Below are 27,272 nucleotides of genomic sequence, written 5' to 3' on the forward strand. Positions count from 1 at the left end.
CTGTAAGAATGAGGTTGTTTAGTGTGGCAGCACTGACACTTGGGAAATCCCTCCTTATTGATATCAGGAAAGCGCCTTCCCTTTTTAAATTTTCTTTTTGGTTCCTGCTGAATACATTCATGTTTGGACAAGCCTACCCAGATGTTTAGAAGGTTTGTATGAGTTTCCATTTGTTTTAGCCTACCCTGTTGTGGTTGAAACTTTCTGTATGTTTTAAATTATAGTAATTCATTGCTTTATTTTCTTCCTTTTTTTGTAAACAGCTTTGAGGTTTTGTTCTACAATCAAGCAGTATATAATGAAATAAACAAATAAAAAAACTGATACGATGACAATGATGATGATTAAAAGCAAAATATCTATCGCAGTGAAATATTTCCAAAGCAATGGGGTGCCATTGGTGTGTGGTTGCTGCAATGCAACAGTGACACTGAAATTAAAAGTATGGCGATCATTAGTTCAGCTGTAAACCGCCCGTGTTTTCAATGAGCATGTGGTGAATATTTAACCTCTAGATTCTCCAAGGCACAGTGCCTCTGAGTGCTGGTTGACAGGGAGAAAACAATAAAGGTAAAGGTAAAGAGACCCCTGACTATGAGGTCCAGTTGTGACTGACTCTGGGGTTGCGGCGCTCATCTCGCTTTATTGGCTGAGGGAGCCAGCGTACAGCTTCCGGGTCATGTGGCCAGAATGACTAAGCCACTTCTGGCAAACCGGAGCAGCGCACAGAAACGCTGTTTACCTTCCCGCCGGAGCAGTACCTATTTATCTTCTTGCACTTTGACTTGATTTCGAACTGCTAGGCTGGCAGGAGCAGGGACCGAGCAATGGGAGCTCACCTCGTTGTGGGGATTCGAACCGCTGACCTTCTGAATGGCAAGTCCTAGGCTCTGTGGTTTAACCCACAGCGGCACCCACATCCCGGAGAAAACAATAAGAGATGACTAATGCAGACCTTACAAGCATCCCTATTTTCCAGGGACAGTCCTGAATTTACAGAAGCACACCCTGGTTTCTGATTTGATCCTGGAATGTCCCGCTTTTCCTTAAAGGTAAAGGGACCCCTTTTCCTTAGGACATCCCTGTTTTCATCGGACAAATGATGGATGGTATGGAGTTATGTGACCCCCGAGCCAAGGAGAAAAGTAACTATAGAACCGTTTGAAGGCATCTGAAGGCAGCCTTGCAGAGGGAAGTTTTTTTTTTAATGTTTAATGTTTTATTATGTTTTTATATATGTTGGAAGCCACCCAGAGTGGCTGGGGGAACCCAGTCAGATGGGCGGGGAACAAATAATAAATTTATCAATATTACTATTAATATTATTGAATAAAACATCCCTATTTTCATTGGAGAAATGTTGGAGGGTATGCTTTTGCCCCCAATCCCCATTTATGAGTTTTCTATGAGGCTTCTGTTTGGTCACTGCAGGTTACAGCATACTGGAATAAATGGGCCTTTATAGTCTGGTATGAAGTTAATAAATGAACAAAACTTTGCTCTTTGCGGTTATAAATATATAATGTTTCCCAGCCGTGGCTCTGCCATCTCTCAGGTCAACAGTTCAAGGCACCCTTTGGGCTTGAAGCCTAACAAGATGCGATCTTGTTCTCTAAAAAGAGATTCGCTGCTATTCATTTCACCCTTTCTTCCCCTTACAAGGGAGTCTTCATGCAGAAGAGCAGTCAAACGCACAGCCTGTCTCCCACCTGCAATCTAAAATATTACAATCTCAAGAGGCTCTGAGACATGCTTCCCCTCAGCCCCGAATATTTGGAAACTGCTCGAAGATACTTCAAGTTCTTAAAACTGTGTTCTTCTGTTCTTGTATTTACCATGCTTTGTTATGAATCTTTTAAAAGGACTCTGCATTTTCTAAATGCTTTATAGCAGATCTGGGAGCGCCGCTACTCATTTGACATTTCCCTGCCTCTTACAAAGAAGCAGCATTATGTCATTTTTTTTTTAACCAAAGGAGGCGGAATCTGTCAGCGGCAGAGCAATGGCGAGCACACGGCACATTTTATTAAAATCTGAATTTAATTACAGAATCTGTTGCATCTCAGAAGCGATAAGCCTTCGCTTTTTACCAGGTTCTCCAAGATGAAAAAGGGAAAGATGTGAAAGAAAGGAGGGGAAAGCCCACAGCTATAAAACCGGGAGGTGGGGTGGGGAGCAAATGCCTGTCTCCCCTGACTTAAAGAAACATTATATAGCATTATCAGACAGAAGAAAGCTGATAAGTTGTCAAATCAAACATAAATAAATAACACATCGACTTAAGAAACTTTAATAAAACCCATTGATAAGAAGGGACTGTAAGTCACTCCTTGGTAAGAAAAAAGACGGAGGCAAGAAAAAAGAAGTCTGCAGGGTGGAAAGATTTGAAAACCTTTGAAGGTGGAGGACAAGGTAGCAGAGGAAGATTGGGAAGGTGCAAAGCAGCCAGTTACTTCTTCAGGGCTGTAAAACCTTGGCCAAAGTGGTCTTCACCAATGTTGCTGCAAAGTATTTTGGGTGGGTGGGCTTTGTACAAATGTTTGCTCCACTACTGGTGGTTATTACATACTTGCTGGTCTCAATATTTAAACTAAAAAGAAGTTTATTTTATCCAGAAGCAACCAGAGCGAGGGCTGTAATCACCAGTGGCGTAGCGTGGGTTGTCAGCACCCAGGGCAAGGCAAGTAATTTGTGCCCCCTAACCCGTGGATTTTAGCAGGGGGCAGAGAGCTGAAAGTGCGAGTGCCCCCCCCCAGATGTTGCACCCGGTGCGGCCGGCCCCCCCTGCACCCCCCACACTACGCCACTGGGAATCACTGCCCTAACTCTGATTTGGCTTTAAACATTATTGTGTACCCAAATCTCTTGACTATATAGCATTGCCTTGAAAGGAGTGACTGCGATATGCTTTCTTGAAAATCTCCTCTCCAAAATACCCATAGGGCAGAGTCAAGGCTCAGCTCAGAAACAGAACTGAATGGGGCGGGGCCTGTTCATCCCTACTGAAGATTTGCAAATGAGTTTACTTTGCACAAGGTGTCACTAGCTCTTATTGGTGAAGAATTTTGATTTCTGCAGCGAAGCATACTGATGATAAATTCCAGAAGTTGCAATACTGATGGTCCTGCTCACAAGTAGACCCATTGTAATTAATAGACATGACTCACTAAAGTTCATTAATTTCAGTGGGTCAGCTCTGAGCAGGATTTACTTGAATGCGACCCAAGGAAAGCAGAACTGAAGGCGTAAAATACACAAAACACCTTTTTGACAATATGTTTCTCATACGTTTCCAAATTAAAAATTGTACACCTGTAACAAAAGGTTTTGAAATGGTAAGCAGGTGAAGAAGTCTGCTTGCCTCAGCAGAGAATTAATCAGGTTTGCTATTGCAGGAAGCTTAGATGATAAACGCCTAATTTCTTCAGTGTCTGTGAAGGAGGGATCAGCTGTACAGTTCAAATGAAGAGGCGTCTTAATTAACCTGCTGATCTTGCTTATTCTTAATTAAACCCAGAAGCAGGTAGGGGAGATAAGTTAAAACACCATGGCAACAAGTGACTTTTTAAAAAACAGGCAGAGAAAACCAGAACCAAAATGAACTACGGGCACACAAATGGATGTGAATCTTACTAGAGGAACATCTGCAAAGCATAATTTGGTTTTAAGATATGTTGGTGAGAGGCGGTTTGGTGTAGGAGTTAAAGCACTGCACAAGGACCTGGGAGACCAGAGTAATAATAATAATAATAATAATAATAATAATAATAATAATTTTATTATTTATACCCTGCCCATCTGGCTGGGTTTCCCCAGCCACTCTGGGAGGCCTCCAGAAAAATATAAAAACATAATAAAATGTCAAATGTTAAAAAAATCCTGATACAGGGCTGCCTTCAGATGCCTTCTAACAGTTGTGTAGTTCTTTATCTCCTTGACATCTAATGGGAGAGCGCGCCACAGGGAGGGTGCCACTGCCGAGAAGGCCCTCTGCCTGGTTCCCTGTAATTTCACTTCTCGCAGTGAGGGAACGGCAAGAAAACCCTCCTTCAAGTATACTGTGCTGAGGCCATTTAGAGCTTCAAAGTGTTGGTACTGACCTCAGAAATGTATTGGGAGCCAGTGAAGATCCTTTAGGACCAGTGTTATATAGTCCCGGTGGCTACTCCCAGTCACCAGTCTAGCTGCTGCATTCTGGATTAGTTGTAGTTCCCTGGTCACCTTCAAAGGTAGCCCCATATAGAGTGCATTGCAGTAGTCCAAGCGGGAGATAACCAGAGCATGCACCACTCTGGTGAGACAGTCCGCGGGTAGATAGGGTCTCAGTCTGCATACCAGATGGAGCTGGTAAACAGCTGCCCTGGACACAGAATTGACCTGCACCTCCATGGACAACCCCAATCTGTTAGCCACCATTCATCCTCCAAGCACCTCCAGACACTCACACAGGACAGGACATTCAACACCTTCACTGGTTCTGATTTAAAGGAGAGATAGGGACCAAAAAGACAACAAAACTAAACACTTTTATGTACTCAGAAAAAAGCAAACATACAAATTTTGAGTGAGGAACGCATCTTATAAAGTAATGCACTTGTCTCAAAAGAGAAAATAATTCTACAGGATTTTATTTTATTTTTGTATCCCCCCCAAAAAAAATAGGAAGAGGAAGAGGAAGAGGAAGAGGAAGAGGAAGTCCTTGGTTGGGTACGGGAACTCCTGCCCTCCATATTTTTCATCCTTCCCCTCTCCCCTCAGATTTTCTATTCTCAACAGACTTCAAAGAGGTATTTTTACTCTAAGGGAGCAATGGTGATTTTCAACATCCCTTCAACTAGAGATAATTCTAGAGACAAGAGATTATTATTCCATTGTGCCCTTTCAGTTGCATCCCAAGAGTTCAACAATTCTGGATTCCCTACAGCTACAGTGTGCTTTGATAGCAGAAATGCGGCTTAGGAGCAAGGACTTTAATGGAAAGTGAGTTAGAGCTAGTCCACTATAGTCAGCCCATGGAAGAAAGGCAGCTGACTGTGGAGAGTAATAGGTGAAAAGGTCTGGGGAGGGAGCAGGTGCAAGTCAACAGCAAGGATAGAATTCAGGGCATCAGTAGATGGTGCTCTGTCATGTTCACTGCTATTTAAAGGTGCATGCTGTAAATCTGAGGTGCCGTCCAGAAGTTGCTAGGCTGTGACTCCCATGGCTAATGGTCACAGATGATCTGGCTTGTAGTCCAGCAAAGTTGGGGGGGGCACAGCATCGGGCACCCCTACTGTCAACAGTAGAATGCAGGTCAGTGGCTTTGTGCATATCATGCGCGCGCGCACACATACACACACCATAAAGGGAAGTGAGATAGGGAATACAGAATTTCAGAAAGAGAGGATTAGAAATAATATATAATAATATAATAATTTATTATTTATACCCCGCCCATCTGGCTGAGTTTCCCCAGCCACTTTGGGCGGCTTCCAATCAAGTGTTAAAAACAAAACAGCATTAAATATTAAAAACTTCCCTAAACAGGGCTGCCTTCAGATGTCTTTTAAAGATAGGATAGCTGCTTATTTTCTTCACATCTGAAGAGAGGGTGTTCCACAGGGCCAGTACCGAGAAGGCCCTCTGTCTGGTTCCCTGTAACCTCACTTCTCGCAATAAGGGAACCGCCAGAAGGCCCTCGGTGCTGGATCTCATTGTCCGGGCTGAGCGATGGGGGTGGAGACACTCCTTCAGGTATACAGGACCGAGGCCATTTAGGGCTTTAAAGGTCAGCACCAACACTTTGAATTGTGCTCGGAAACGTACTGGGAGCCAATGCAGATCTCTCAGGACCGGTGTTATGTGGTCCCGGCGGCCACTCCCAGTCACCAGTCTAGCTGCTGCATTCTGGATTAATTGCAGTTTCCAGGTCACCTTCAAAGGTAGCCCCACGTAGAGCGAATAGCAGTAGTCCAAGCGGGAGATAACCAGAGCATGCACCACTCTGGTGAGACAGTCCGCAGGTAGGTAGGGTCTCAGCCTGGGTACCAGATGGAGCTGGTAGACAGCCGCCCTGGACACAGAATTAACCTGCACCTCCATGGACAGCTGTGAGTCCAAAATGACTCCCAGGCTGTGCACCTGGTCCTTCAGGGGCACAGTTACCCCATTCAGGACCAGGGAGTCCTCCACACCCGCCCGCCCCCTGTCCCCCCAAAACAGTACTTCTGTCTTGTCAGGATTCAACCTCAATCTGTTAGCTGTCATCCATCCTCCAACCGCCTCCAGGCACTCACACTCAATGCTCTTCAAGAACATTCAATTATCTAAAACACAAACACACAACCCCCCCCCCAAAAAAACACACCAAGAAGGTATGAAGATGGTGTTAATTCAAGGCAGGGGTGGGTGGGAGAAAACAAAGAACTGGCTCCTGTTGTTCTGCCATGAACAAAGGCAACATGATGGTACCGATAAAAGCTCAAAGAAAATTAAATACCAAGAACGATTGGGCTGAGCCAAGCAATAACACGCACAGGGGGATTCTGAGTTATGGCTGAAACTGTGGCTTTAATTAAGCCCAGTTGTAGCTGCATTGGGGATTGTTAAAAATCAACACAAAGGCTGCTAACATTTGTTTAGCAGTCTATGGAAAGTTTCCAGGTATTCCTCTTAAAAAGATATGAGCAAGAATTGAGCCATCACTGCAGTTGCCACCAGCACGGGTACTGTGGCAAATCCAGGGGGGCACACACTGCTCCCGTGGTCAATAATTGCACACATACTGTATACACACAACCCAAATTCCAATGTATCTTGTGGGAACAGTATCTGTCAGTCTAAGAATGCTTCATCACAGAGTGTTTTAGCCCCAAATGCTCTCTTTCAGTACCTTTAGATGCCTACACACCCCTGTTCCCCTCATCTACCTGTACAGAAAAAACCCACAGAGAATCTCAGACCATGTGCAGGAAGTTAATAAAGACACCATAAATGCACTCCATGCCTTCTCCTCAGCTGAACTTAATGCACAGTGCAGAGCTCATCATGTTCACATATGAAATGTGGTTAGTATACAATCTGAAAACTTCCAGCACCAACTGGGCTCTAACAGTGCATAGCACAACAACCCTACATTGTTGCACGACAGCACAAATACCTACTGTGTGGGAGAAGGAACTTTAGTTCCACCCTGCATTGGACACAACCTCTTGAAGGCCTCTCACAGACACCTGAGATCCAGGCTGCAAATTGTGGAGCAATCAAAGTAGAGCTTGTAACTTGGAGCCCTGCTGTCTAGATCCATGCCCATCACCAGCATTGAAGGTTGCAAGGGTTACCTGGATGTCAGAAGTAAGTGGATGTCCTTGAGGGAGTGGGTGGTCTCTGAAGAAATCAGTGGGCAGTCCCTTGCTAATGAAAACAAGTCTAGATCCTACTGAACATATAACAACCACACAGTCTTTAATCTTCCCTATTAGGGAAAATATTAGAGAGGAAGGTCACCTCTCAACTCCAGGTAGTTTTGAAGGAAACCAATTATTTAGGATCTTTCCAGTCCACGCCACCCTTGTTTTTGGACAGAAACAGTCTTGGTTACGTGGATACATGAAGGAATGGGCAATGGAAGTTCAACCGTATTGGTCTTGCTGGACTTCTCAGTGGCTTTTGTTCTTGTTGAGCTTGGTATCCTTCTGGAATGACCAGAGAGGGCTGGTCTTAATATGTCTTGATGTTTCAGTGACTCCAGTCCTTTCTGGATGGCTGATTCCAGAAGGTAGTGCTGAACGAGTCTTGTTCATATCCATGGTCTTTGGTGTGTGAATGCTGCAGGGCTCCATTTTGTCTTCTGTGCTTTATAATATCTATATGAAAATGCTGGAAGAAATCTTTTTCCACCATCAAATCCCAGAGTGGCTGTGGAACCTTTGAACCGGTGTCTGGAGATAGCATTGGGGTGGATGAAGGTGGAACAGCTGAATCTTAATCAAGACAAGGCGGTGAGGGTGAACAAGCAAGAATTTGATTCAGACACGATGGCGGTATTGTGGGTTAGGAAGTTGGCAATTGTGGATGGAGTTATGTTGACTGGTCTGGATGCACTGCACTCCCCTTGAAGAACTATGTGTGTGGCTTGCAGGTACTCCTGAACCTGTCACTATCTTGGTATAGCTGCTGTGGAATTAACCATATTGGTTGACCCTGACTAGAGTTACCCAGGTCCTAGTTATCGCCAAGCTGCTCAAGGAAACTCTTCCAAATGGATTATACTTGGTTCTTTCATTGCTTTCCTTAATGTGAGTTTGGCTGTGTGATTCTCAGCTGCTTTTGAATTCAGTTGGACTTACAAAACCAAGATGCTGCTTCCTGATAATTTATATTACTTGGTGTGTCGATGATATTCACGTGTACAGCTGTCACTTTGTGAGGGCATAACCCTGAAAGGTGGCCTATAACCCTGTTAAGTAAATAAAGGTCCAGAGGATTGCAAAACTCAGCTTTAAACTGCTGCTTAGAAACGTGCTTACAGGTTGGCCTGGTCAAGTCAACAGAAGCACTCAGTTCTCCATCTGTAAAATGGGAACAACGTTAAGCTCCCTCTCAAGGGTTGACAGACATGATGACAATTGCAAAGCATTTTGGAGTACGGAAAATTGTGATTGGTTAAATAATAATAGCAATAACTGGACTAAAGGAATTATACAGCAATGGAGTGACATGTCAACAAACCACAATGCCTATCTACTTGAAAGACCTCTGGCTTATCCTCTACCTTTTTTTACCAGGGATCAGAGAATCCAATCCATTCCACTCTGTGATTGTTGGAATGTCAACTTCATTATAGATCCTGATTGTTCAAGGGAGACAAATGGTTCCAGTGGCCTCTGGATTAGTGTCCTTAGAATAGTGCACCCCCAGTTGGGCGGAACTGCAGCAATAGCATCCCAGCAGACATATCACTGATGGAGGGAGAGGGTTGAGGTGACAGCAGGATTGGGGCTGTGCAAAGGGACTTGCAGGAGTGCTGGATTGACTCCACTCACACAGCCCTGACCTCACAATCACCTCATTGCTCCTGCCCTCAGTAAGCAGGAGACACCACTGCCAGGAGGCTATTGCCGGCGGTTCTGCCCCACCAGGCAGGCTGCTCCTGGTGCAGAACTCTGAAAGCCAACCACAGGATATGAAAACCATCTTTAAAATATATGACGCCTAGCTTTAGTGGTCTTAGACAACCTCCCAAGACTATTTGCATACCTAGGGCAATTTTCCATACCGGGTATAATCAATGGTCTGTCAACCGTTCACCTAGTGAGAATTAAAGTTCCATATCTTTGCAAACAATCTTTGGTAGATTGGCTTTGATGAGACCGCTGCAGGATAAATGGTTAGTGGGCCACAGCTATTGTGTTTAAACGAATGCTCTTAAAATCAATTCCATTCTTCTTTCAAGGCACCGCTTCTTGGTTTCTGTGCTCCCTTTAATACAAGTTGTTATTGCCCAATCTCCACAAGCTATGGAAGGTTGGTTATAAAATAAGCACAGGCAATGCTTTCCTTAATAAATTTGTTCTGAACACCCACTTGTGGATTATTTATTTAATTTGATGTATTGTGATGCTTTTGCCAAAGCCTTCCCCCACCATCTGAATATGAGTATAGTAATAATTAAAGGTTTTGGTTTGTTTTTTATTTAAAAAAAACCCCACTTTGGTTTCTCAAAGCGTTGACATCTACACGACTTCAATTTCACTCATGTGTCAAATGTAGTTCAAAGACAGTCTGCACATTTATTTTGTTTGCTTCATGTAGGAATTGTCATTATCACAGTCTACAAAACATTAACTTTTTTTTATGGCAGAAAAAGAACACATCTGGAAGAAGCTAAGATCCCATGTACCTACACAAGCAAATCCACCACATAACCGTTTCTCCTTCCCCCTCCCTGCCAGAAATCCAACTGTCAGAATTTACATCCTTACCTGCTGGGTAGCGTTCTATAACTGGCCAGTTGTCCACCTGTAATGTGGCATTACCACCACTTCTTGTGAAACGTACTACGTGATATTTCCCATCATTAATGATTGCGTTGACCTCTTCAATTGCGATATCATCTGTTCCAACATTAAATTTAACTCCAATTTTTCCTTGGTGCTGTAAAGAAAAGCAAATGACAGAAACAACATGGTTAATCAGAAGCCCATTTAAAAAACCAAAACACTTTTAGGTGCAGTAAAAGGTAAAGGGACCCCTGACCATTAGGTCCAGTCGTGGCCGACTCTGGGGTTGCGGTGCTCATCTTGCTTTATTGGCCAAGGGAGCCGGCGCACAGCTTCCGGGTCATGTGGCCAGCATGACTAAGCCACTTCTGGCGAACCAGAGCAGCGCATGGAAATGCCGTTTACCTTCCCGCCAGAGCGGTACCTATTTATCTACTTGCACTTTGATGTGCTTTCGAAGTGCTATGTTGGCAGGAGCAGGGACCGAACAACGGGAGCTCTCCCCGTCGTGGGGATTCAAACCGCCGACCTTCCGATCGGCAAGCCCTAGGCTCTGTGGTTTAACCCACAGTGCCACCCACGTCCCGTTAGGTGCAGTATTATGCAGATAAAACATCCTGAAGATATCTTTTAACTTCTTCAGGACATGTGGCGGTAAGAATCCTCTGGACCAGGACTGAACAATTTGTGATTGGGAATGGAGAAAACTTGTTTCTATACAAACAAGGAATTCTATGTTTCCAGTCATAACCCTTTGCTACCTACCCTGGCTCATTCAACTTTATTGTCTTAGAAACTATGAACCATGGATAACCACCATACAGTTGTTTACGTGAACAGAGACCCTGTGCACAAGTCAACATCTCTTGACCTGGCCTGAAGGTTATTCACTTCTTTTCATTCATTTCAACCACTGATTCACCCCCTTGACAACACAGGGCAAACAGAGGCAGAGGTGAGTTTCCTGGTTCTTATGCCTAGGATAAATGACTTTGTTAGGAGACTGTGCAGTTTTATAAAACAGGAAGACACTGAAAAGCAAAACATAGTCTAAGGTGCTTCTTGGGGTATTGGGGCTCAGAAGATCAGAACTCTGAATAGTCACTCGCTCCAAAATTTGAATCTAGTTGAAATTCATTGGGAAACTTAAATCGTTCTGCTAAGGATACTGAAAGCCAGATCTTAGTGGTTTGGAAGCAAAGTCACACAGGACCAGATCAAATAGCGCCTGTCCCTGCATCAACCCATAAACATGATAGGATGAAACATGTGTATTGCTCCTCTTCCCCTCCTGCCTGATTCTCTTGCCCAGCCTTCAGTGTCTTTGGGTGTTCAGTAGCATTCAAACAGGGCTTCCTTATGAAAAATCGGGTGCAAGTGGGATCATTGCACATGTGCGATATTCCAGAAAAAAATCCAGGGACTGACCATGAAATCAAGTCCTATTCAATAGTTACGCCCTAGCGAGAATATTGGAGATGGCCTGGGTATGCCAGAAGGCATAGAAAGAAGGGATGACACTCTCTCACTCTGTGGCAGCCTTCCTCATCATGGTTCCTTCCGTATACTTTGGACTACAACCTCCATCATCCTTGACCCTTGACTCCGCTGGCTGGGGTTGATGGGACTTGTAGTGAGAAAGTTCCTTGATATAACACTTATGAGATAGGTCACTTGCAATATGACCAATGGATCTTTAGTGAGCAGAGGAACTAAGAGTCAGCCATGAAAGGACAAAATTCTTTCATCTCTAATTAAAGCAGCAACAACAACAACAACACAGAACTGTAGTGGTATCACTGGAAATAGCTGATTTATCTACGAACAACATTGCCCCTTCTCCGAGACAAGTATCCACTCCAAATGCTATTATCCATTTTAATTATTATTGAAAAAGCATCCGTAACGTGGCATTTATAGCTTAATGAAGTATCTTGCCATGTTCATTTAAAAATACTGACTAAAGCAATTATTGATTTCTGTTTCCACAGAAGACAGGCGAAATGCTTCATTTCTGAATAATGACTCTTATAAAACTAAAATGAGAAAGAAGCAACGTCGCAGAGCGTGTGTTAGGGAAAAAAGAAAGGAAGAAAAGGAAGCGGTTACTGCTGGAGCCTGACTAAATAAATGATACTGCTGCATCCTAATTCTAGAAATGTGTTGTGGCTGCCATTGAAATGTCCTCGGGTTCAGGAACAGATAGAAAAATTCTTCATTTTAGCAAAAAATAATAATTCCTTATTCTACAACCTCTTGATCTTTTCTCTCTTTCACTGCAAAATCTTTTTTCATCTCTAATGTAAGATCACATAGCTCTAATACCCACATAGCTACATAGATCTGCTTCTGCACAGCCCACAATGTGGAACAGTCTCTCTGGAACAGTCTTCCCCCAGAAATAAGGTGAATACATTTTTCTGACACATGCTGAAAATGTTTCAGTTCACTTTGACTTTTGCTGGCTATTGATGTATGCCACTGTACAGCTTTGTTTTGTTTTTTAACTTATTGAACACACCAAGGCTTACTTCTGAGTAGACAGGCATAGGATCGCTCTATTCAAGTTACTTCTTGTTCATATTCAATTCCAAAACCAAACTGCTTGAGAACGTACATTTTTCCTGACATTTCTTAAAAGTTAACTGACAAATTGTGCAATTCACATGTTTTAATCACCCACTTACTCTGCTATTCATATTCAACAGAAAATGTACAAAATGCTAAATTGCTCTTGTGATGTAGCAATCACCCCTTTCACAAAATTATTAAACATACAAGAACTTTTCTAAAGGCACGTGACTCTAAAACACATGTACTTTACTCAAAGTTTTCCCTTCTGAAATCAAATGCTTTGACATAAAAAACCCCCGACCAAAACAAAAACCTAGCTGATTTTTTATCATGGTCGATAATCACAGTATTCACACACACAGCAATGCTTTCCCTACTTGCCTTCATTTGAGTCCTATGTACAATTTTACAAATAGTGGGAAAAGAAGCAAAACACCTTTTAAATAAAATTGAGCAGGTGCATGCAAATGATTTTAACCAGACACATGTCAGAGCAGCTCTTATGTGGAAAGAAGAAGAGGAGGAAGAGGAAGAGGAAGAGGAAGAGGAAGAAGAAGAAGAAGAAGAAGAAGAAGAAGAAGAAGAAGAAGGCGGCCAACAGAATAGAAAAACTGAAAATCAATCCAAGGGTGCAGGAAAATAATTTTGGTTGAAAAATAAGCAACGTTTCTCTTTGTTTTACATGTAATTCCTCAGTTCTTTGGAGAACTTCATAATGACCCATATGGTGAGTGAATATGGACTGTAGAGGGGTTCCTTGACCTAGACAACTGTCTGCAAAGGTGGAGAGAAGATTCATATCTTCTTTCTAATAATAAGCACACAAGGAGATTTTACAAGTTGTAATCCTACAACAACTGGAGGAAACCACATTGGCTCTCCTTGCATGAAGGCACCCATTCTTTCTGTATCCTGCCTGCATGAGTAGACATGCTCAGCCTTCTGAGCTCAAAATTGGTGGCTAATCAGTAGGCTTTCTTGCTGTGTTTTGGAAGATCACACACACATTTCTCCGGTCAAGAACCGTCTTGAAGAGACAGGAAGCATGCAAGCTCAATAACAGAGCATCTGCTTTGCATGCAAAAAGTCGCAGGTTCAATCCCTGATATCCAGGAGTTGCCAGTGGGGTGCCCTTCTTCATCTGCCTTCCAAGTGGGGAGCATCTTTACTGGTTCCTGAGACTGGTGAGCTCGGCATGGTCCAGACAAAGCAACAGGAGCATCAGATTGTGGACTGCTATGTTCACACCGTGCTGAACTTCCCAAACTTCTCCTATTCATCAACCTGCAGCAAGTCTTGGGATTTGGGAAGAACGGTGAGCAATGCCACCTTAACTGAGCTGACCCACCATCCACTATTGCTGGCATCTTCAGCACCCTGGAGAGCTACCTCCAGTCAACGTACACCACACTGAACTAGATTAACCAATGGTCTGGCTCAATATAAGGCTGCTTCCTTTACACCTCAGCTGGTCTAAAAGCACAGAACTTTACAAATGATGTCCCTATTTTCATCAGAGAAATGTTGGAGGGTATCAAAATGGCGAGTTCTGGGCCAGGAGAAAAAGTCATTGAAACTAGTACAAATTAGAAGAACAGAATGCAACATAACATTCTGAAACTGTGCAAAAAGCAGTGGGCTCCAAAAATCTAGCACTTTGGGTTTGTCATTTTTCCATTTGACTTTTAGTCATTGGATTAGATCCCAAAAAGGTGCCCATCCACTCATGGAAGACCCTTTCATGAACAAGAGGATACCCTGGGCACCATCTCATTGGGTTGATGGCCTCCTGCCTCTTAATTGTCCCATTTTTGCACATTCATTTTATGCTGGGCGATTTGTGCTTCTGCTGGCTTTTGAGTACCTTTATGAAGCAAACGTTTTAGATGGCTTTAATTTCTACCAAATTGGTTATGCCTTGATGCGCATTTTGTAAGCCACTTTGTGGCTTTAAAAGTGGGATATAACCCTGTTAAATAATAAATGAATACATGCTAGGAAATTTCCTCCTCTTGATAAATTTTCATGGTGTATTAAAAAGGAAAGACTAATTAATTCTAATCCTAACGGTGGGTGGAGCAGGGTAAAACAGATTGATAAAACATGTACTAAAAATGCTGTTTCTGCTTCTTAACCCTGACAACCCTCAAAAGAATAATAAAGTACAGTCATAAAATATGGTGCTTAAAGTGCCGTTAACTGTTACTTTTCTCCCCAAAGTAGTCTGATTTCTCTGCCAAATTAAGTACAATGTAGAAGGCATTTTCCCACGAAGCATAAAAAACCCCCAAGTTAGATTGAGGTGTCACTATCAGCTGCTGTTTACAGAACAGGGCATACATATTCCAGAATTATTCGGAGGAGGGTTAGAGCTGAACCCCAGATTTGCAAAATCTCAAAAATCAGACAAATAATAATAATAATAATAATAATAATAATAATAATAATAATTTATTATTTATACATCCAAGGAAGGAGAGTCCACAACCTCCCGAGGGAGACTGTTCCACAGCTGAACAGCTCTCAGTCAATGTAACCCAACTTCTTTAAAAAACCCATATGTTTTGACCCTGATTCCAGTAGGAGGTGGATTGCAAGCAACTTCAGTTATTACCTAAAAGAGTAAATACACAGTGTTGCCCTCAAAGGCAGGGCTACCAACAGCCCACTACAGATCCACCTAGTGCCTTCTACATTCTTTCAAGTTTGGCTCTTCATCCTATGGGTTCTGTCCTTTCTTACCCTCTCCTGTTCCCCCCAACCCCTGTTCCATTAATGAATCAATATTTTTTTTAAAAAAAATTAAAGTTGAAACAAGCCTGAAAGCAAAAAAGAAAAAGAGAAAGAAAAAATAAGAACCCTCATGCTCTTTCCTCTAACCTCTGAGAGACTATAGTTACTCATATCTAATCTTTTCATTAAATTTATCCCTGAACTGAAGACTCATTTGTTACTTAAGCTCCATTTGGGGGGTCAGAAAATTGGCCTGAAGAGCAATTTAAGTCATGCACAAGCTTTATGTCATCATTATGACCTAGGGAGGATGCGAGTAATCTGTTGGGAAAGAGCATCCATTTCCCTGCAATGTTCTTTTTTTTAATAGCTGAGACTAAGTGTCAGAGCTGCTTCCAGATCCTAGCTCACAGAGGATCACGCTAGCCAGCGATCATTAAATAAAAGTCTTTATTGAGTTACAGTTTCCATTCTCAAGCTGCTGCGTGCAACTCTACGTCTCATGGTTAGATCGGCGAAGCTCCATCTGAGTCTCCGCCCTTTGTACACCAACTTAATATCCTAGCCTTGCTCCACCTTTTCCGCCTGACTGTTCTTCTCTGGGTCCCTCTGCCCCCCGGGGTCTCTTCCTTCCGGGATTCCTCTGACGCTGACGCTGACCCCCCTGACTCTTCTCCCTCCTTTCGGCGGGCTTTAGGACCTGGCTCCCTTTCCGGGCTGCCTACTGCGCCACCTTCCTGTGCATTTGAACTTGGTGCGCGCGCCCAACCTTCCACCTTCCGTCTGACCGTTTCTTCGCTCCCCGATGGAGGTGTGGCCACTCCTGACTCGTGCCCTCCCCCCTGTTGTGAGCTGCCAGCGCTTGACCCCTGGCGCCCTTCCTCTTCCCTGCTCTCTGGCGGTGACGCTGGTCCCGATTTCCAACTGCTCCCCTCTGAGTCCCCTCTGGCTCTATCTTCCTGGGGTGTCCCCCTAGGCTCCCCCCTTGCCCTGGCCACTGGTGCTCCTTTCTGTGAATCTTCTGATTCACTGGAAAGACTCGGAGATCTCGGGTCGTCGTCATCACTCATCTTTTCTTCTGCCTCCTCCCCCTCGCTCTCTGTTTCCTCCCTTGCCCTTGCCTCTGCTCCTGAACCCCTGACATCCATCCCCCCCTCGAAGCCCCCTCTTCCCCCCTCCCCTCCTTCCGGTGCGGGATCTGGGTGCTGCTGTGTCAGGGGGACGAATGTCGGATACAGTTCGCTTCCCGTGTCGGGCCGCCATCCGAAGTCTTCCGGTTCTTCCTCCCTGCTCTCGTTGACGACGGTCACCTCCGCTTCCATCTCTGTGCCGCCGTGCTCGAAACCCGGGTCGTCCCCGAAAACGTCCATGTCCGTCTCTCCCTCGTTGCCTTCTGGAGACGTTGCTCGTCCTGGACCCTCCAGCCACCTTCTGCGGAACTGCTCCTCTGGTCGATCATCCCACCAATACGAGGGTTCTGAAGCAGATCCCGAGGGTGACCCCTCCGGGGAACGGGCGTCTCGTGTCGGTTCCTCGTCTGAGTCGAACCCCCGGAACGTGCTGGTTGAAAGCGTGGGCGTGAAAAGCCAGTCGTCGAAAAAGTCTGCTGGCATTGGCCTATGTGGGAAGAGGGCATGAAACTCTTCTTTGAGCAGAGGTTCGTCTAAAGCGTAGCCCGGCACCCAGCTGTTGGCACTGGCCGGGGTGCCCTCCTTGGCGAGAAGGTATTCTACCCCCTCTTCCCCCCATCTGGAGTCCAAAATCTCCGTGACTTCGTTGATGCGCTCCTCCTGTGCCACTCCCCCTTGCCCGGTTCTCTCTCGGAGCGGACCCGGTGCCGTTCCTGGTTCCTGAAACCTGTGAGGTGCCTTGTAGGGAGTGAGCACCGATCTGTGGAACACCGGATGCATTCTGGAACCCTCCGGAAGAGCCAGCCTGAAAGCCACCGGGTTGACCTGTTCTTCGACTTGGTAGGGCCCCAGTTGTTTATGCCCTAGTTTCTTCTTCGCCAACGACCTGGCCGGCACTGCGTGGGCTGCTAACCAGACCCAGTCTCCCACATGGATCTCTTCGCCAACCCTTCTGTGTTTGTCCGCTTGTACCTTGTATGCGTGTTTAGCCAGCTCCAGGTGCCGCCGCAGCTGATCGTGGACCTCCTGCAACTCCGACGCGAACGCATCTGCTGTCTGCGGCTCCCCCTCCCCCATTCTTTCCAGTCCCGGGAAGGTTCTGGGGTGCCTCCCGTTGTTGGCGAAGAACGGCGTGACCCCCGTGGACACGTGCTTCGTGTTGTTGTAGGCGAACTCGGCGAGAGGCAGGTAATCCACCCACGTCGCAGGCTGTTGATTCGCATAACATCTCAGGTACTGCTGCATGATGGCATTGACCCGCTCCGCTTGCCCGTTGGTCTGCGGGTGTCTAGCCGACGCCAGGTTGATCTTGACGTTCAGGAAGCCCATCAGCCTCTGCCAGAAGTTCGAGATGAACTGTCGCCCTCGGTCGGACAGAATAGACCGCGGCAGACCGTGAACCTTGAACACGTGGTCTATGAACAGTTTGGCGGTTTGTTCCGCCGTGGCCACCTTCGCACACGGAATGAAATGTGCCATCTTGGAGAACAAGTCCACCACCACCAGCACAGCCGTCTTGCCCCTCGAGCTGGGCAGATCCGTGACAAAGTCCAGGGCCACTCTCTCCCATGGTTCGAACGGAGTTTGCAGCGGTTCCAGCAGTCCGGCCGGCGGTCTGTGCACTGGTTTGGCCCTCTGGCAGGTGTCACACCTCGCCACGTAGTCCGCGACTTCCCCTCTCATTCCGGGCCACCAGAAGTCTCTGGCTACTAATTCCACCGTCTTCTCCTTGCCAAAGTGCCCGGCAGTGGGCGCGTCGTGCAGCTGCTGCAGTACCTTGGCGCGAAGTTCGTCTCCCGGCACGTAGATGGCCCCTTTACGGATGAGCAAACCATCTCGCAGCTGGAACTCGTCGGTCGCTGCCGTGCCCCTGTGCACCTCTGCCATCTTTGCTTGCGCGAAGGAGTCATCCTGCAACGCTCGTCGCACCGCATCCAGGTCAACTGTTGCCGCCGCGCACGCCCACACTGTCGGTGCGAAGATGTGCATGGCGGCCGCTGGCGTTGCCTCCTCCAGATACTGTGGCTTACGGGAGAGAGCATCCGCCATGATGTTGGTGTCCCCCGGGACATATTCTATTCGGAAGTCGAAATTCGCAAAGAACTCAGCCCAACGTATCTGCCTCTGGTTCAGGAACTGTGCCGTGCGCCAGTGCTCTAGATTCTTGTGGTCCGTGCAGACCTGCACCGTGTGCTTGGCGCCGATCAGGAAGTGCCTCCACGCTTTGAACGCTGCATGAATGGCCAGCAACTCCCTGTCCCAGATGGTGTAGTTCTGTTCGGACTTGCTGAGCTTCCTTGAATAAAACGCTCCCGGCCTCCAAACCCCCTGCGGGTCTTTCTGCAGCAGGACTGCTCCCACGGCTCTGTCTGAAGCGTCTGTCTCCACCCTCATCGGCCTGCTGGGGTTGACATGAAGCAGCTGCTCTTCCGACGCGAAGAGACGCTTGAGTGCCTGAAAGGACTGCTCCGCCTGCTCTGTCCAGATGAACTTCTTTTTCTTGGAGCTGAGCGTATCCGTGATGGCCGCTGTCTGCATCGCAAAGCCTTTGATAAACTTGCGATAGAAGTTCGCGAAGCCGACAAACCGTTGGACCTCCTTCCGGTTGCGTGGGCTTTTCCAATCCAACACTGCTCGGACCTTGGCGCTGTCCATGGCGAGCCCTTTATCAGACAACTTGTAGCCCAGGAAATCCACCTCCGTCACGTCGAATTGGCACTTCTCCAGCTTGGCGTAAAGCCTATGTTGCTGTAGCCTGCTCAGCACTTCCTTGACGTGTCTGTCATGCTCCTGCTGCGATTCCGAAAAGATCAGGATGTCATCCAAGAAACAGACGCACGTCTTGTAGAGGAGCCCCGCCAACACGTGATGCATGAAAGCTTGAAAAACGTGGGAGCCAATTTGCAATCCAAAAGGCATAACTCTATATTCGTAGGTGCCCAGGGGCGTGAACATGGCTGTCTTCCACTCATCTCCTTCCCGCATGCGAATGAGGTTGTATGCCCCTCGCAGGTCCAACTTGGTGAACACTCTGCCCTTCCGTACCTTTGCGAGGAGGTCGTCGATTCGGGGCATGGGGAAGTCCGATGGCTTGGTCACACTGTTCAAGATGCGAAAGTCCACTACAAGTCTTTTTTGGGGCGTGTCCCGCTTCTTAACAAAGAATACCGGACTGCCCCCCGCTGCCTTGGACTCTCGGATGAAACCGCGCTCCAAATTATGATCTATGAACTCTTTGAGTTCCTGCAGTTCGTCCTCAGACATGGAATACAGCTTCCCTTTGGGCAGCGCCGCCCCCGGCAGCAGGTCAATTTTGCAGTCATATGGTCTGTGGGGGGGTAGCCTGTCTGCCTCCTTCTCGCAGAAAACCTCCAAAAATTCCGCGTACTTGTGGGGAACCGCTTGCAGCGTGCCTAGCTGCAGCTGTGACTCCTCTTCCCCTCCTTCCTGCCTGGGCACGATGCAGTGTTCAGCGCAAAAGGAAGAGCCGAAGGTCAGCTGCCTCTGGTACCAAGCCAGCGTCGGGCTGTGCTTGTCCAGCCAACTCATGCCCAATACAATGGGCGTGTCCGATAGTTGAGTGACATTGAAGCTGATGATTTCCCTGTGATTCCCAAGTCGCATCACCATTGGTGGCGTCTGCTTCACCACTTGCCCCCCTAGCAGCTCCCTGCCATCCACCGTGACAACCTGCAGGGGCAGCGTGGCAGGCAGCAACTGTATAGCGTGCCGGTCGACAAAGTCCTGCCCTATAAAGTCCGCATTGCTTCCGGAGTCAATGGTGATTGGCACGTCCATGGTGATTCCATTGGGCAGCTGGAGCGACGCGGTGAGCTTCACTACCGGTTTGGGCGGGAGGGGGTCCATGGGCTGTAAAATCTCTGGGGACTGCTTCACTGACACGTCTGGCTGGGCCCCAGTGCCTCTTCTTCCAACCAGACTCCTTCGTTTCCCTGCTGTGGTTGTCCTTGCTGCGTTGCTGCAGTTACCATTGCTGAGGCTGCAGTGTGCTTGTGGAGCCTCTGGGGACACTCTTTCGCCATATGCTGTGGATCATCGCAGATGTAACACTTCCTGTTCCCTCTAGGAGGCTTCGCTTTCACTGCTGCCGGTGCTAGGGCTCTGGCTGCTGACTGAGCCCTTGCACCTCCAACCTCCATAGGTTCCGCTCCTCCTCCTGGCGGAGGCGTGGATTGCGCACGCGCTGCTTCTCTGGGAAGGAAGGAGGAGCCCCTGGCTGGTTCGCGCCCTCCACGCCCTTCGTCCCTGCTCCACGGACGTCCTTCCAGCCGCACCCCCACCGCCAGCGCCCTCTGAACGATCTCCTGCGTGGTCCGGGGTCTCTCCCCCCTCGCAATTTCATCTTTAACCGAGCCGTGCAATCCCTCCCAAAACAGGTCTCTTACAGGAGCCGAATCTCTGTCCCATTCCAGGGCACTGACCAAAGCGAAAAAGCGGGCATGGTACTGCCTTACGCTGGCCCTCCCTTGCTTCAGTCCATGTATCTGCTGCCGAGCAAGATCCACGTCAATGCTTGATAAAAAGCACCCATCCATCGCTTTAATAAAGGCATCCGCATTTTGGAGCGCCGGATCCTTATCTCTCCACAAATTGCGCAGCCATGCTTTAGCATCTCCATGCAAATGGGACATGATGAATCCCACTTTCTCTTGCTCATCTCTAAAGTCTTTGTTCAGCAGTTGCAGTGCACACATTACATCTGCTCTAAAGTTGGGGTACTGTTGCAAATTCCCATCGAAGTGAGAGACCAGACCGCCTGTTCGTCTCCCCAACCCAATCCCCTCCGGTTTGGGTGTCAGTTGCCCTTGCTTCGTAAGCACTTCCAACCTGACCTGGAGATCCCTGTAGGCGGCAGCTGCGTCCTCCTCTCTCTTCCTGGATGCAAGAGCCTCGGCATTCAGTCGTGTCACTGCTTCTCTGAGTTCCACTATCTGCTGTTCGGCCGTCATGTTGTCTGCCGTTCGTGAGCTCGCTAGTAGGCACCCGCTTTCTCTCCTCTCCGCGAGGACGTAGATGCCCACAATCTAGGGATGGAGCTTACTGTCAGAGCTGCTTCCAGATCCTAGCTCACAGAGGATCACGCTAGCCAGCGATCATTAAATAAAAGTCTTTATTGAGTTACAGTTTCCATTCTCAAGCTGCTGCGTGCAACTCTACGTCTCATGGTTAGATCGGCGAAGCTCCATCTGAGTCTCCGCCCTTTGTACACCAACTTAATATCCTAGCCTTGCTCCACCTTTTCCGCCTGACTGTTCTTCTCTGGGTCCCTCTGCCCCCCGGGGTCTCTTCCTTCCGGGATTCCTCTGACGCTGACGCTGACCCCCCTGACTCTTCTCCCTCCTTTCGGCGGGCTTTAGGACCTGGCTCCCTTTCCGGGCTGCCTACTGCGCCACCTTCCTGTGCATTTGAACTTGGTGCGCGCGCCCAACCTTCCACCTTCCGTCTGACCGTTTCTTCGCTCCCCGATGGAGGTGTGGCCACTCCTGACTCGTGCCCTCCCCCCTGTTGTGAGCTGCCAGCGCTTGACCCCTGGCGCCCTTCCTCTTCCCTGCTCTCTGGCGGTGACGCTGGTCCCGATTTCCAACTGCTCCCCTCTGAGTCCCCTCTGGCTCTATCTTCCTGGGGTGTCCCCCTAGGCTCCCCCCTTGCCCTGGCCACTGGTGCTCCTTTCTGTGAATCTTCTGATTCACTGGAAAGACTCGGAGATCTCGGGTCGTCGTCATCACTCATCTTTTCTTCTGCCTCCTCCCCCTCGCTCTCTGTTTCCTCCCTTGCCCTTGCCTCTGCTCCTGAACCCCTGACACTAAGATTAATTCTTTTTAAAAGAAACCTCCTGAAATTATTTTGGGGAGACTTCCCCAGGCCATGTTTCCCCTGTCAAATATTATTCTAATATTTTATGGTGCTTTCACACACACACACACACACACAAACTAGAAAAGGGGTGCCCTGTTCCTACCTTCCTGCTTTTTCCTCACTCCCCCTCTTCCTTCCAGTAAGTGCCAGTAACCCACTTGCGTTGCGAGGCCCGGGACCCCACCATTCCCCTTAGATAATAAACACATGGACAGAAGTATTTTGAATTAATGGGATAAATAAGGCCACAACTTTACTGGTTACAGATGTGAGCGGTTTGGCTAAGGCATTGGGTGAAACCAGACCATATGTTGATCCCTGCATGCCCGCAGGAAGTCTCTTAATGGTCAACCACAATAGGGGGAGCCCTATGATATACATCAATTAAGAGCACCCCCAGGGTCCCCGATGGGGTTGTGGAATGGCCCTAGCCCATGCCCAGGCTTTGGGCAGGATCCACACATCCTGGATCCCTTTAATAGGATACCCTTAATGAGGAGGGGCAGGCAGAGGCAACAACCTCCCTTCCCATGAACCAGGCGGCTTACCCAATGCCTAACCTTACAAAGTTGTGACAATTTGCTACATGGTAGGCAAAAACCAAATGGCTGGTGCCAATTTGCCAAGTAGAAAAAATCCTACCTGGCCCCAACCATAAGGCAACCGGCCTTAGTCCAAAGCAAGGCCAAAGTCAAACAATGCATAAAAAGAGGGTGGGGTGGGGTGGGTGATCTGATGAGGAGGTGAAAAGGAGGCTGTCCCCCAGCTGCGCCACAATTTAAACGGCAGCGGCCACGCCACCTGGCTAACCTGATTGGTCAGCCAGGGGGTGTGACGGGGCTGGGAGTTCCGATGATGTGTGTGGCATCCCTCTGTCCACTGCTGGGTCACAGGGAGATTCTGAAAGCTCTCCCGCAACTCTGCCCCACCGGGGAAGGGGAGCGGTCCTGCTGGGAAGATAGCATAGTGGATCCACTCGCTCAGTGAGCTGCTTCTGCTAATATCATTATTATGGCTTCCAGTACCTAAGAACTGTGACAAGCTCTAAGACTATGACATTTGTATTGCAAATCAAGTTGTGTGGTGAGTTCCCGCCTCCCACCAGTGGAAATAAAGACACGTGACACAGATATTTAAGGTTAATGGGCAAAATTAGGCCACAACTTTATTGGTTACAGAGTGGTATTGGCTTAGGCATTGGTCCTATCAGACTACCTGGCTTCAGCCTGCTTGCTTGAAGACCGGGAAGGGGGAGCCCTGCTGATGCACATCCACTAGGGACTCCCCCGGGGTCACCACTCAGGGGCGCTCTTTAGGCTCTGGCCTCCATAGGCTTCGGACGAGGCCACGCCCCCCGGAATCCTTTACCGGACTACCCTTCAATATTTGGGGGAGGTGATGGCGCTCCTTCCCCCAAGAAATCTGCATAACAATATGCCTACCAATGCCTAACCGCCAAGACCAAGTGAGTTGTGACGATTTGCTACGAGGTAGGCAAAATACCAAATGGCCGGTGCCAATTTGCCAAGTGGGAAAAATTCCTACCAGGCCCCTCGACGGCGACTAACCGAGGTCCATAGCAAGGTCGAAAGGGGAACCTTAAAGGGTGGGTGGGTGGGAAAACCTTACCAGCTGAGCGGACCCAAAGAGGGAAATCCCAGGGCTGCGCTTGCCTTAAATGAGGCAAGCCACACACAGCCGATTGGGTGGCTCGGGGGATGACGTGGCCCTGAGGATTCCCCCGTTCAGGCGGGGGTTGAAGCCAGCCCCTGCGCGTGTGTTGGGGCCTGAGCCCGCACCACCACCTCCTCCTTATGTCGGAAGTGGCTTTGTAATCCGAGTATTCGGTTTTGCGCCTAAACACCCTTTGGTCCACCTTTTAAAAAAAATAAAAACAACCGCAACCACAAGATGGTATAAGCAACTCCATCAGAACAAACCCATTCCCTGCGGCACTAGCTTTTTAAACAACAACAACAACAACAACAACAAAAACCATTCTCCGAAACAATAAAAATTGCACCATCAGTCAGACATGAATGAGCATGTGCAAATTTGCCAGAAAAGTGCTTTTTCTCAAGGAAGAGCTCATATAAACCAACCTCATAATGCTTACAACCTTTGTCCACTTTCACAGAAAGCAATAATACTGAAACTCCCAATGGGGTGTGCGTGGAGAATCAAGTTAAAAATCTTTCAACCCTGCTTGTTTGCATTCTGGAAATGTGGTTCCTGGAGATGCAACAGATGCAAACGAAGATTAAGTAATTTTAGCTGTGCTGTCTCTAGGCTTCAGAGGGCCTTCCTGAATGGACCCACCTTGTTCTTGCTACTTGTTGGATCTAGAGATGCTGGAGGGATCCATTTAATGTGATGCACACCTCCCAAACTGATGCACAAAAAAAGGAATCTGGTTTTCCCTTGATTTTCACATTTCTCTTATTTTTTATTTTTTATTTTTACAATGCAGCTCTCAACTCAAAAACAGCATTGAAATGTGTTTTAAAATGTGCATTTTTTGGAGAAAAAAATACATTCAGTGCACAATCCGAACACCTTTAAACCAGATTTTCCAGTGCCCTGCCAGGCACTTGATAGCAGGGCAGATGCACCCCTCTGTTCTTCTCTCAGCTCTGGGTATAGGCCAAGGGGACAGGGAAGCCATTTCCAATGCTCCCCCTGACTTGCCCACTACCTCTAAAGACATGCTCCCCTTTCTAATAACATTGAAGTTTCTGCAGTGGTGCAGAGAGGAATCAGATATTGGATCTCCCTTGCTGTGGTTGGAGCTCTCTCTCTCCCTGACCTCAGAGAGGGGGATCCAACATATCCTACGACCCTGGCGATGCCCTTCAAGGGGCCATAGGATTACAGTTGCAGAAATGTATGCTTTATTGCTCCCGATACATAGTTTCCTAATGATGTCATCACACTGCAGTTTGCGTAACGGCTGGCAGGTGGCGCTGCAAAGTGCAGTGTGGTGCAAAACAGGGCTCTCAGACCTGATGGGAATTCACAGAAGTCTGAGGGTGAAGAGGAAGGAACTGGAGACAAAGGCAGGCTGAGGGTAGCTCAGGCCAGCAAGGGAGCCGGGGAGCAGCCCAGGCCCATGAGCAGAGGTTTGGCAAGGACTAAGGGGAGGGGTAGTGGTTTGGGCAAGTTATTGGGAGGGGGAGGGGTTGCTTTGGCAAGGAGTATGGGGAGGGGTTGGGTGGCACTGGTGAGGGAGGTGGGTGGGATTCGTGAGCAAAGTGAGCGAGGGTTCAGCCCCTAGTAGTAAAAAGCATTTAGAAATGTGTATTTTGAGATTAAAATACAGTGGTACTTTGGTTTCAAACAGCTTAGTTTACAAACAACTTGGAACCTGAACGCTGTGAAACCGGAAGTAGGTGTTCCGGTTTTCGAACTTTTTCCCCAGAAGCCGAATGTGCTCCATTTTGTGTCCCCCTGTGTTTCGTGTTACACTGCTAATTTGCGTCCCCCCATTGTAACTCAATCCTTCGGTATCTGTGTTTCCTGTTGCGCTGCTAATTTCCGTCCCCCCCCCCCCATTGTAATTCAAGCCTTCCATTTCTGATGGTAGTGTTCTAAGGTGATATTTGGAGATTATATTTGGTGCTTTTGTTTTTGCTATTTATTTTGTGCTTTTTTAAAGGCTTTTCAGTTAATTTGTTTTTGTGACTGTGTGGAACCCAGTTCAACTACTGATTGATTGATTGTGTGACAGCACTACATTGTATATTGCTTTCATTTAATGGATCAATGGTCTTTTTAGATAGTAAAATTCATGTTAAATTGCTGTTTTAGGGGTTGTTTTTAAAAGTCTGCAATGGATTAATCCGTTTTGCATTACTTACTATGGGAAAGCGTGCCTTGGTTTTGGAATGCTTTGGTTTTGGAACAGACTTCCGGAACAGATTACGTTTGAGAACCAAGGTACAGTACCACTGTACTCCAAAATACCTATTTAAATGCAGGGCTTTTGAAGAGAGATTTTTGACATATCAATTTTCTCTTTGCTGCTAGCTGCTTTTCCTGAACAGTTCATAGCTTTGTAGAGTTGGAAGGGACCCCCAGGAACATCTAGTCCAATTTGAATATGTGGCTGTCCCACACAGAGATTGAACCTGCAACCTTAGTGCAGCTGCGTAGCGTGGGTTGTCAGCACCCGGGACAAGGCAAGTAATTTGTGCCCCCTAACCCGGGGCAAGGCAAGTAATTTGCGCCCCCTAACCCCTAACCTGCCGCCGCTGCCAGCTTCTTCTTGCTGCTGCCTGGTCTGGTCTGGTGTGGTTCTCTCCCGCGCTCAGCACTGCGCTGGGCGGCCGCTGCACTGTCCCTCCCCCAGATAGTCCCTCGCTCTCTCTCCGCACCGCACGCCTGGCACCCACCCCCTCCACAGTGGGCGGCGACCCAGCGGCTCGGATCGGATTTGCACAGCCAGCACTGCAGTGAGAGAGAGTGAGTGAGCCAGGAGGGGCAGAGAGCTGTGAGTGCGAGCGCGCCCCCCCAGATGTTGCGCCCAGTGTGGCCGGCCCCCCCTGCACCCCCACGCTACGCCACTGCCTTAGTGTTATTGGCACCACGCTCTACGCAACTGAGCTATCCAGACTTGGAGAGGTCAGGTGAACAAGCAGTAATAGCAAGGAGGAGGAGGAGGAGCAGAATGCAGGCATTCCAGAGGTCGGCAAAGCGGCACCTGCCAGTGCATGGCCTTTAGTAGGTGCCCCCAAATGGCAATCCCTGACACCAACCCTGAATTTACACCTCTGGATACAACACACGGCTGTGCACCTCATACAGATGCAATCTTCTTATGATGGACAGAAGAGGAGTCCTGCTAGACCTGACCAAAGACCAGCTAGTTCAGCAGCCTTCCTCTGGGAAGCAACTGCTCAAGCAGTTACAAAGCAGTCGGAAATTAACATGGATTCTGGTGCAGTTTAAGTGAAGAGTGGTCTCTTTAATTCAGGATATG

General features: G+C 47.6%; 1 protein-coding gene and 1 long non-coding RNA gene across 34 annotated transcripts in view; one reads left to right on the top strand and one right to left on the bottom strand.

Annotated features, from left to right (window-relative positions):
- Positions 1–27,272, bottom strand: part of NRXN1 (neurexin 1) — a 1,569,693-nt gene that overhangs the window by 139,746 nt on the left and 1,402,675 nt on the right. For all 33 annotated transcript variants that reach the window (XM_081000811.1, XM_081000828.1, XM_081000824.1 and 30 more), the window contains one exon: positions 9,963–10,134. In XM_081000811.1, the coding sequence (XP_080856937.1) occupies positions 9,963–10,134 (172 nt within the window). The remainder of the gene's footprint in view (positions 1–9,962; positions 10,135–27,272) is intronic.
- LOC308474739 lies at positions 10,105–12,099 on the top strand. The gene is made up of 3 exons (XR_013984913.1): positions 10,105–10,219; positions 10,624–10,935; positions 11,972–12,099. It is a non-coding gene; the product is annotated as an uncharacterized lncRNA (long non-coding RNA).

The sequence above is a fragment of the Podarcis pityusensis genome (assembly GCF_964106645.2).
Source record: "Podarcis pityusensis genome assembly, chromosome: 3".
Taxonomy (NCBI): Eukaryota; Metazoa; Chordata; class Lepidosauria; order Squamata; family Lacertidae; genus Podarcis; species Podarcis pityusensis.